This window comes from Phaeodactylum tricornutum, chromosome 7, assembly GCF_000150955.2.
Source record: "Phaeodactylum tricornutum CCAP 1055/1 chromosome 7, whole genome shotgun sequence".
Classification (NCBI taxonomy): Eukaryota; Bacillariophyta; class Bacillariophyceae; order Surirellales; family Neidiaceae; genus Phaeodactylum; species Phaeodactylum tricornutum.
The window spans coordinates 569,691-580,062 of record NC_011675.1 but is presented as its reverse complement, the minus strand read 5'-3'; the positions used below and the strand labels follow the sequence as shown (position 1 = coordinate 580,062).

At 46.2% G+C, this 10,372-nt stretch overlaps 5 protein-coding genes across 5 annotated transcripts; 3 read left to right on the top strand and 2 right to left on the bottom strand.

The window, feature by feature from the left end:
* Positions 1 to 5: 5 nt before the first annotated feature.
* On the top strand, positions 6 to 869 carry PHATRDRAFT_35303 (predicted protein; the record flags this gene model as incomplete). Its single annotated transcript, XM_002179837.1, has 3 exons — positions 6 to 164; positions 250 to 513; positions 591 to 869. 3 exons carry the CDS (start codon positions 6 to 8, stop codon positions 867 to 869), a joined length of 702 nt encoding a protein of 233 aa, XP_002179873.1.
* A 367-nt stretch (positions 870 to 1,236) lies between these two features.
* PHATRDRAFT_45572 (predicted protein) lies at positions 1,237 to 2,742 on the top strand. The gene is made up of 2 exons (XM_002179836.1): positions 1,237 to 1,776; positions 1,849 to 2,742. Exons 1-2 carry the CDS (start codon positions 1,429 to 1,431, stop codon positions 2,695 to 2,697), a joined length of 1,197 nt encoding a protein of 398 aa, XP_002179872.1. The 5' UTR covers positions 1,237 to 1,428; the 3' UTR covers positions 2,698 to 2,742.
* A 215-nt stretch (positions 2,743 to 2,957) lies between these two features.
* Positions 2,958 to 3,356, bottom strand: PHATRDRAFT_35301 (predicted protein; the record flags this gene model as incomplete). The annotated part of the gene is made up of 1 exon (XM_002179640.1): positions 2,958 to 3,356. One exon carries the CDS (start codon positions 3,354 to 3,356, stop codon positions 2,958 to 2,960), a length of 399 nt encoding a protein of 132 aa, XP_002179676.1.
* Positions 3,357 to 3,695: 339 nt separating this feature from the next.
* Positions 3,696 to 4,531, bottom strand: PHATRDRAFT_54435 (predicted protein; the record flags this gene model as incomplete). Its single annotated transcript, XM_002179639.1, has 1 exon — positions 3,696 to 4,531. The coding sequence occupies one exon, from the start codon at positions 4,529 to 4,531 to the stop codon at positions 3,827 to 3,829; it is 705 nt and encodes a 234-aa protein (XP_002179675.1). The 3' UTR covers positions 3,696 to 3,826.
* Positions 4,532 to 6,342: 1,811 nt separating this feature from the next.
* Positions 6,343 to 9,115, top strand: PHATRDRAFT_45570 (predicted protein; the record flags this gene model as incomplete). Its single annotated transcript, XM_002179835.1, has 4 exons — positions 6,343 to 6,665; positions 6,759 to 7,665; positions 8,157 to 8,264; positions 8,340 to 9,115. The coding sequence occupies exons 1-4, from the start codon at positions 6,429 to 6,431 to the stop codon at positions 9,113 to 9,115; spliced, it is 2,028 nt and encodes a 675-aa protein (XP_002179871.1). The 5' UTR covers positions 6,343 to 6,428.
* Positions 9,116 to 10,372: the final 1,257 nt, after the last annotated feature.

Genomic DNA, 10,372 nt, shown 5'->3' with positions numbered 1-10,372 from the left:
CTCTCATGGCACCTCGTATCATTTGCCAAAGTTCTGCAAAGCTCTTTTATCTGAAGGGTATTCCTGTTTTTCTTCGGCAGATTAGCATGGATACTCTGTGGATACACATGAATAGAAACCACGAAGGCATTCTCTTTCGAGCGTTACGGGCAGAGGACGGGACGGTGAGGAAGTGATTTGTCTATGTGGATTCCTCTCGAGGTCGATTATAGCTCACAGCATCGCAACTGCATACCATTTTTATAATAGATCCACATTTCAGGGAAACGGAAAAAAGAATCAGACTTTTCTCCTGACGGCTTGAATGCATTGTATTGCCTTGAGGTAGTTAAGGATGACGCTTCTTCTCAAAGCTTTGATCTGGAAATCGCGATTCGCAATGGTCTTCGCCCGCCAAAGAGAGCGTATTATCACATGACCAATTTCAGAAAGGTCGCAATTGGAGAGTGGATGTTAGATATTGATCCTGAAGACTCTATAGACTTGATGTGGAGGAATCAAATGGATGAAGCAGTAAGTTCGTCGCACTTGAGCCATGGCGCGATTTCTTCACTGGCGTTCGCTCATCTGGTGCGGCTGTCTTTCCCTAGTTTTTGGACGACTTCGACGATATTACAGCTAGTGAGAAGGGATTCCTGAAACTATGGAACGATTTTATCAAACGTCAACCGCATACGCCACAAAAGGATATACCAAAGCTTACCATTGAGTTTGTTACTCAAAACTACGAAATAATTTGCAAAGAGGGCTACCACGAGGAGATGTTAAAACATGTCACGAATCTTTGGGACGAAGGACATATAAATGGAGACGATCTTTTTGCAACTATTGTTGCTTACAATAATCTTGTTCCGTTTAACAGTCCATAAAGAGGAACTTTTTTCACGCTCATAAGACTTAATTGTAAATGACTGTTAGTAATCTAGAAATCGGTTTGCACTTACTCGACATATCTCTCATCCGTCGTTCGCTCTGATATGTTGGTTTGAACTGGTGCTCCCAACTAGACGTGGGCGCTTTGCCTCAAGAGTTTCGGCAGCATCCGACACATTATTTACAGTTCTGTTCAAAAAACGCAAATCCTTTTAGCGGACGACAACGGACGCAGGCCTATGTTCGTCCGTCTCCGCCCCCGATTATTCGACATTTTAGGGGAGTTTTGCGAAATACACAAGCATCTTGGCATCTTGGCATCTGGCTCCGATGGAAGGAAGATCGCAACAAAATTTGACTGTGAACAACAGACAAAACACCGTGTTATCAATATTTTTAAGATTTGTAGAAGTACCCTCCCTGCCGCCGAGAAATACATTCTGCAAAGGCTAGGCAGCTAAGCAAGGCGTATCGTATTTTCCCCGAAATCTTTTTGTTTCAATCGCATCAATTGCTCGTCAATCGACTGCCAGTCAGCCACCGTACAGCGCGACAATGAAACCGCTATCAGTTCTAACAGCGGCATCCATTGGCCAAATTTCCGTAAGAGCCTTTATTTCACCGAAACCAGCTGGTATCGCGGCCGTACATCTGGGAAGCCGCTCCAGGCTTCCGAATCTTAAGAGTACTTCAGTGATATCATCCAACGAAGACCTATTGCCAGGTATTGAGGCAATCAATGCCAACAACTTGGATCTTTTTAAAAGCCTAGAAGCGTTGCGAAAGCAGGATGAGTTCCGCTATTACAGTGTTGACATTCTTGCCAGCTGCGAGTACATGCCACAAGAGCTCTTTGAGTGCTACACGCAAAGCTGCGAGATTTACCCCGTAGACGAAGATGAGGTAGGTGTTTGTTGAAGTTTGGCAACCAGATGGATTTTTGTGTTCTCAGCCGTATGTTGGAATTGCTTCCAGGTTCCGGAAACTATTCGTGAAATAGACATGGACGAGGCCGGGTTTGAATTGGATGGATGGGGGCGATGGGATATGCCCAGCTCTGATTATTATGATACCGAGATGTTTCCGGAAGGATACACTAATTATGACGGGTCCGAAGTTTGGAACTTTATTCACAACCGTATTTGTTTTCAGGAATTTGACTTTGATGATGATCACTGGAAGGCAGATTACAACAAGGCTGTCTCTGGACTACACTCTATGATCTCTGCCCAAGTCATCCAAGGTATTCAAGAAAAGCTAGATGGTGGGGAAGAGTTTGAAGAGGATGAAATCTGGAGAGACCCAAAAGCTGAGTTTGCACGCAGACTTTCGCCTGAAGGTGAAACTCCTTTGGCTTTGGAAAATCTTTACTTTTGTTTTATGTTGATGTTAACAGCAGTTTCGAAAGCTCGTGATCGTTTGTACAACGATATGAAATCAGGAAAGGTCAGCATGGACACTTCAAACGACCTTCGCCATATACTTGAATCGCCACTTCTTGTGGAACCGACCGTTGATATTGCCTTCACCAGACTCAAAGCTAGAGCTATTAAGGACTCGGACTCTTCAGATGCCCTGTGGGAAGCACGTATGCGGACACGTGAACTCCTTCGTATTATGAACTGTGTCCAGTGCAATAAGTGCCGTCTGCACGGCAAGATCTCTGTTATGGGTCTATCAACAGCCCTGCAAATTCTTTTGGGACGGACTGGTAAAGGCGGCGATCCTACGCACATCCATCGTGTGGAACTGGCTGCGTTGATGGCGACCTTGCATAAGTGCTCCCGCGCACTCAAGTTCTGCCAGAAAATGCATGCGTCTTAGGTTTGATTTTTAAGACAAAATAACTTAATGCATTCTCTCTTTGCCATGTTTTTATTTTTAGTGAAAGAGCTATTGACCCAGCCGCATGCTGGTGGTTCGAAGCTTTCGAACGTTTTCTGGATGATCACTAAATAAATACCCTTACATGTGTGATAGCATAAGCTTGTGTCGATTCTTGACGTTGATCCGAATGTAAATCTATCATCTTGGCGAACCGATGTCGCATTATTGGGAGACAGTTCTGTGGATCAAGATGAAGACTACACCATCGGCGGCGGGCCCACACTGTCGACGTCTATTTTGTCCATGATTAACGGGAAAAAGGCAAACGCTAAGCCTGACAACACCATGAGTGGAAAGAGAACAAAAAGACCAATATCAAATGCATCCGAACGTCCAGGAACAACACCCCCTAGGCTCGCGGCTTTTTGTTCTTCTTCTGTAGCTTCCCAGTTTTTCATCTTCTCTTCCAATGAAAGTTTTGAAGGAGGCATGCTTTCTTCGTTATTACCTCCGCTTTCCTTTAATATGAAACGGGACAAAGCATCGCTGATGCTGGGAGAGAGATGTCTCACCGGGAGGCGAGGCAAGAATCCAACAGTTGTGGATATCAGAATAGCAATGATAACGACGAGGAGAGATTTTACAGCTGACATCATGATAATAATTTGTACATGAACACCCAAAAACCGATCTGAGATTTTTTGGTCGCTACTACGATTGTTTTGCTGCTGACGACTTGTCTACCCGTTAGTCTCAGTTCTTCTCTGTCAGCAGAGAGAACAAACGATGGTGCTTTTCCAACTGTGCATTCGAGAAGCTGTCTTCGTTCGTCATCATCGGACATTTCAAGGTCGAGACAAGTGGATGTTCATGCGTGTGAAAGCAGACGGACAAGCAAAACTCTCGATTTGGCAATGAGTCCGATTGCGAATGGACGCCGGAACATAAAGCTACACTATTCTTGCTGACTGTGAGAATCATTAAGATACCGACTGTATGCTGATAAACATTGTTATAATTATTCTTATATAATGAAATATATTTCGTATGAATACGCAAAGAGCAGCGTCCTATCGAAACAACAGAATTACTCAAATTTCAGTGACGAAAAAGATATCCCATGCATTTACCCTGAGGTAAAGGCTGGTGTCGCACTCATACTCTCCGTCTTCGTATCATCCACAGTGGATACCGGCGCATTGTTTTGAATGGACTCAAACGATACCGGTACGGGCTTAGCCGAATCAAATGGAGACTCGGGATTCTTAATCAAAGTGACACAGAAGCACTTTGCAATTCCGTCCTCGCCTTTGATCAGTGAAACATTGAGACCAATATCAGTACGGTCCCCCATTGCTCCACGAAGAACAATAGCCTTTGGTGGTGTGTCTTGGCCTCGAACATCAACAGGAGGAGAGATCATTTGACTGATAAGATCAAATGCGTGTTGCAGATCTTGCCTTGCCGTCAAATTAAATATTGTTAACGCGCACAGCTCTTGCTTGGAATAGCTCGATAGCTGGCTGAACAATTGGTTGCAGTCGATGAAGGCTCCTCCCATTGATGCCAACGCCATTCCGATCCCACAGGAGTTAAACACAAATCGATATTCCGGTGTATCAACTGAAGCTTGAGAGGTGGGATCCGCCTGAAACGAAGATTCGCCGTCATCAGCGTTGCTGTCTGTCGTTGCGGGCTGGTAGAACGACATAGAGGATTTCGAGGGTACTCCGCCGAAATTACCTAGGGACCAGACGCCATTCTGGGCGGCCACATGCCGAATAGCAGTTGCCGCCTGTGGTCCGTGCGCCCCACCTCCTATCAGCTGCATCTGCTGAACCAACTGATGCCGGTCACTAAGGAAATGAAGAAAACAGTGAGTGCCAGATTGGTGGAATGCGCCATTTTCAATATTTGTACCACTTGACTTACATTTCTGATCGATATTGATGCTGCTGGAGAATGCGAATGTAATTCGCGGCTTCAGTGAGAACAGAGCTTTTTGTGCCCTTTGGTACAATGACACCTCCGCTTGAAAGGAGACTCCTCAGTTCATTGATCTGCTTCGATATTCGAAAGCTCCGCTCCTTTTCTCGAGCGTTGCGCTCCTCCCGCTTTCGTTCATTTAACTTCTTTTTCCTCTTTGAGCCCTTCCCTTGCTTTCCGCCATCTAGACTTTCGTGCGAACCATCTCTTGACGAAGAACCCACCCGAGAAGGATCATCGCCGTCTTCGTCTGAGTTATAGCCGGTGCTCTCGTCAGCCTCACGGTCCTTTCTTTTACCCAGAGAGAAAGTTGACTCTACTCTTTGTAAATTGCCATTTGTGTTCGCGACGAAGGAGTTCGCAATCATTTGGAGATTCGCAACGGCGTTAGCTGCCGCAGCTTGATGAGATTCCGACTCTCTGTTTTCATTTGAACTGCTATCGTTTGTAAGAGACGAGATCGAAGATTTAAAGCCCGAAGTCCTCTGACCATTCGAAATGTTGTCCGATGAGTTCCCCGAGCTCACTGTGACAGCATGGGATTTTGTTTCCATCGGTCTGTTCCCGTTTCCATCACTGTCCCCTCCGTTATCATTCTGATCCGAATTTGGGGGTGTTGAATGACCTCCTTCGCTGTCGAAGTTGAAGCCAAACGAGTTACCGCCAAGGCTCACAAGTGCCGAGTTATCCGAGTTGTTACCGCCGTTCGAGCTCCCGCTATCGTCGCTCTTCCGTTTCTGAGCCAAAGACTTCATTACGTTAAGCGTAAGTGTGTCGGATGAGGAGAGGACGTTCTTCATGCTGCTGTTGTTGTTGGTGTTGTTTGCTTCCGACATAGTTGAATTTGAGGCGACGAATGGTTGTTCGGGTCGGTGCTTACGTCTGCCAAGACAACGAAGAGAACTGATGAGCGCCTTGTTTGCGTGGTGCGTATGTGTCTGTTGCTCGTCGCAGACATGGATAGACCAATAAAAACTCGTTCATATGTGAAACGGAGAGGCTGGCGCTCACGGCCTACACAACTCACGTTCAACTTGTTTGTTGCACGAATGCAGCAGCTCCTCACCTCGACCATGAACGTACCTGCCGTTTGATCAATCTCTTTTCGATTTCTCCTTGTCCCGCTTCTAAGGGATTCTGTGTAACGAGAGTTGTGTCTGGTGGCCTATTTGGTTCGGGACAGTGGCTTGTGTCGTTGGAATGGGAAGGAACCAGTAGACAGAGTCTTCGTCTTGGTGTTGTTTTTGTTTTTGGAAGCGGAGACTGAATTGGCACCATCAGAAAGGTTTTGAACACGTCACCCAGTGTGTTTCTGAAAAGACATCCCTTTTATGGCGATTTAGCATACGAGAACACTTTCTTCGATCGTCACTCAAGATAATTTATAAATGTGTATATCGAAGCGACATCTGAATCGAAGCTTTGCTTCAGTTTATTGAATTTCTTGTCGAGGTCTCGATTTGCCAAAAGACGATACCGGTATAATGAATCTGATGCTGACGAAACAAAAATCCTCCTAAAGTTACCAGAACCCGGAATCTAGAATGCCCTCTGTCTGTCCGAAAACTGTATTGTCACAGTCAAGCGTGAGAGAGAGTCCAATGCCCAGATTAACAGTCAGAAACTGTCAACAGCTGGAAAACAAATGCCGACAAACGACTTTGCTCGCCTTGTGGCATACTTTCCATTATTAATAGATTTTCTCATCTTGATGGCAACAATACAAGCTTGCCAGATCGACTATGGCAGCTCATCGAAGACGACCGCAGACTACCAAACTGGCGAACGTCCAGGAAGTCACCGTCGCCACTAAAATGATGGAGGCTACCGCTGCGAAGGACCTCATTGAAGACCACCTTCCGCCTTTGGGTCTCGTGTACACCGTACTCATCTGCTCCGGTACGATGTTTGTCCTGTGTATGCGAGATTTTCTTGCAACAGGCCGTTCAATTGGTGGTTCTTGGGACGAGGCTATGATGGTGAGTAACTTTGAATTGGTCTTTTCTCTTCTGGTCTGTTCCGTTCTTTTCTAATTGGGATTCTGCTGCTGACAACGTTGCCTTATCTGAAAGGCCTTCACCAAGTCAATGGATTGGTTTGACGACTCGAAGGGATGGAAATCTCAGCAAGGAGGTCTCAGTGCGATCCGCCAAGCCACAACCGATGCGAACAATATGGGGGGTTTCTTTGTTCGCAAAATGGCTGGGGCTGCTGGGCTAGCTGTCCACTTGCAAAAAATTCTTCCCTTGCTCGTACATCCAAAAGGTGCTCAGTGGACCATGGGCCACTTTCGCCCCCTCCTCTCAACCGCTGTAATCACCAATCTGGGAATTGCTACTCTATATGCAGTTTATTTGGGCGAACTACAGGCCTCTGGTGCCAAGGAGATGACCTACTGTATACTCGCAATTCTTGTCATCGAGGCGATTGTTATGGCCTTCTATTTGACCACAGCGAAGCCTCTTAAGCAGGGACCATCTATTTCGATGACTGAAGGGAAGACGCCGTCTTCTGTTCCGAGCCGGATTGTGACACGCACCATAATGATCGTCTCGGCTTCCATGGCTGTGATTTCTGGACGCGACCTGCTCTTCCCCGGCTTTATTTTCGAGTTTATCCCCCGTGATGATATTTACTTGGAGTGGACTAACGCTTTCTTACATTCGCCGCCCAAAGGATCTCCTGAATCCTTGCACCGGAGCATGGAGGCGCCTCTGTACGTGGGCGACAAATTCATTTCACAGCTCATGGGGCTACATGTTTTAGTCGCCTGCATTTACAAAGCCGTTTCGGCTGCTGGCATCCGGTACGGAAGCGATGGCGGGGGTTTGATAAAAGCAAAAATAATTTGGAGGGGACAATTTTTTGGCGATGGCATTATCCTTTTTACTTTCCGCCTCTTTGCTTCGGCTGCCTCAACCGCGAGTCTTGATTTTCGATGGCATGTGATGGCGATTGCATATGAAACGTTTATTCTCGGTACGTTTCACATCTTTGGGGATGTCTGAATTCTTTGTATGGGTACTCTTGCTAAAACTCTGTCATTGTTTACCAAGGACTATACGGTTTCTTCTGAAAAGAGTGCTCACAGTCAGCGCAGTTCATTTCGGTCATTATCTCAATGGATAGCCTTTTGACACAACCTTCATAAACCTTGATTGGCTGTCTCATCAGCCACTTGAGCATCTACTTTTCGGCTACTCTAGAGGCGACATCTTCAATTGCCATGTGAAGACTGTTTTTTTTGGTGGGCGGCGGGTAGCTTGTCGAATTCTTTTCTAGTCGACAGTATGCTCTGTCCGTCGGCCGCAACGAAACGTTACAAAGCTAACAGTAACTCAAAGTCACAGTTCCTCCTACACTACATTATTGTTACCTCAGCAGCTAAAACCGTATTCGCACATCCAAAGATATCAGCTATTCACTTTCCTCATCTGATAGTGAAATCATATATTCTCTTTTTTACACAGCTGTGATGACGGAGGGTCCGTTTGGCCCGGCTGCTGACATTGGTGTCGGATTTTCAGACGTGGCGCTGCTTGTTGCTTCGGTAACAGGCTTTTGTTGCTTGGCTGTTGGTGAGTCCATTCGATGTGTCTCTGTGACGAAGCCTGCCTCTGATTCATTTCTCACTGTTTTACTCGCTCCTTCAGGCGTCTATGCTATAGTGTTGGTTCGTTTGAAATCCAGAGCCGATATGCAGAAAAGTGAAGGTGAGGACGGGTACGACGAGCAGCTGGCGAATGCCGACGCCGCAACTCTCAATAGAGCCCAACGTCGTGCTCGTGCGCGAGCCACTATGAAGATGCAACGACGGATTGCACCAATTGTGCCAGGTCAAAGGGATAACATTCAGGCAATTGGTGCTGTTGGTGAAGAGGGTGAAGGAGAGTCAATCAGGCACCTTTCGCGGAAAGAGCGCCAAAAAGCTGCGAAGCTGGTAGAGAAAGATGAACGACGATTATTCGAGGAAGAACGAAGGAAGCAGCATTTAGAATTGCAAGACGCGACAAAGCGACTCAAGGAAGAAAAGGAAATTCTGGATGAACGCCGTCGTGACGAGGAAAAAATTGCTAAAAACGCTGTAGAAGAGGAGCAACGAAACAGAATTGAAGACGAGTGGCTCACGTTTTTGACGTGTTCGGAACGAAAAGAGACGGTTAATGAATGGGTACGTGAGATAAAAGCAAGCAGATCAGTTGCACTTGATATCATTGCAAAGGACTTTGGTGTTTCGCAAACGGTTGTCAAAAATCGAATTCAGGAACTAATTGAAGAGAGGAGAGTCGCTGGAATCATTTCAAACGATGGTCGATTTATACATCTGTCTGACAACGAACTTCATAAAATCGCCGCGCGACTGAGAAAGCTTGGCAGTTTTTCAATGAAGGACATAGCTGCGATGAGGAAAGCCGTAGCAAGCGAATGAGTGTCATTTACAGTGAGACTCGTCCTGCAACAAGAGAGGCTCCTCTAAATCGGCAGACGCCGTTGAAAAAATTTCGTTTTCACTGGTAGCTCCGACTTCACCTGGAACTCTCGGTGGAATTGATGCAACCAAAACAGTGCCGACTGCGTATATCATGGATGCGTATATGAACATAAAGCCAGGACCAAAGGGAGTCTTGTTCTTGGTATGATGGTAGACAAACTGCATAGAAAAGGACCCATAGCGTATCCTATAGCATTTGTTGCAAAAACAGCTCCTTGTTTTCTACCTTGCTTGTCATCCGAGGCGCCTTTGGAGGCCAACGATGACGAGAGAGGACAGTTTAGCTTGGTAAGCTGCGAGAAAACCATCGCAACGCAGAGTGTAGATTTTGACTTTTGGGGACCACATAAATAGCTATGAAGAGTTCCGGAGCAATATGTCAAGATTAACAGGCCCTTTTCTCCCAAGCAACGAGTCAATGGCTGGAGAAGAGTGGCCTGTGTTAAAATGCCGAACACACCAAGTACAAAGAACATCGAAGCGAAATCTCCTTGTCGTACATTGAGCTCATCTTCAATGTAGTAAACGAGAATCGTTGCATCCGCAGCGAACCCCATTGAGCTGAAAAATGAGATACATGAAACAAGTCGAATTGTCCAGTCTACGTTTAAGATTAATACTTCTCGAAACGGTCGTTGCATCGTTCGCCAGAAGATGCTTCGAACGCTTGATGAGTACACTTCCAGCTCCCGGTGGCTTATGTTTCGTTCTAAAATCTCCCTTGAAATTGTTTCAGGTAGACACGCAAAGGCTGTGAGAAATCCAATGGAAGTGAGTAAGAATGCTAGTGCCGATACCTGTGGTGGGGATAAAAGTAGAGCTATTGATGGTGCGAAGGCAAAGCCTCCGTAAAAACAGGCAAGGAATAGTCCAAAGCTAGACGCGCGGAATTCAAGGGCGACAGTATCCGATAGACCTGGATAAGCTGTACCAAGGTCGCTTACGATGCCTGATAAGCTGCTGGATATATAAAACCATAGAGGATTGAGTTTGGGGCTGTATACTAGCCTCAGAAACACCCAAGTTTGACTGCAGGCGATGAACAAGCTCGCTACTATCACGTATCGCCGTCCATGCGTATCGCTAACGCTTCCGACCAATGGACTAAAGATAGCGATAACACGCTTGTGACAACAGTTGCCCGGGCTGCGATGGCTTGAGCATGGTCGGAACCATTCTGTCATGCCTCCGGTT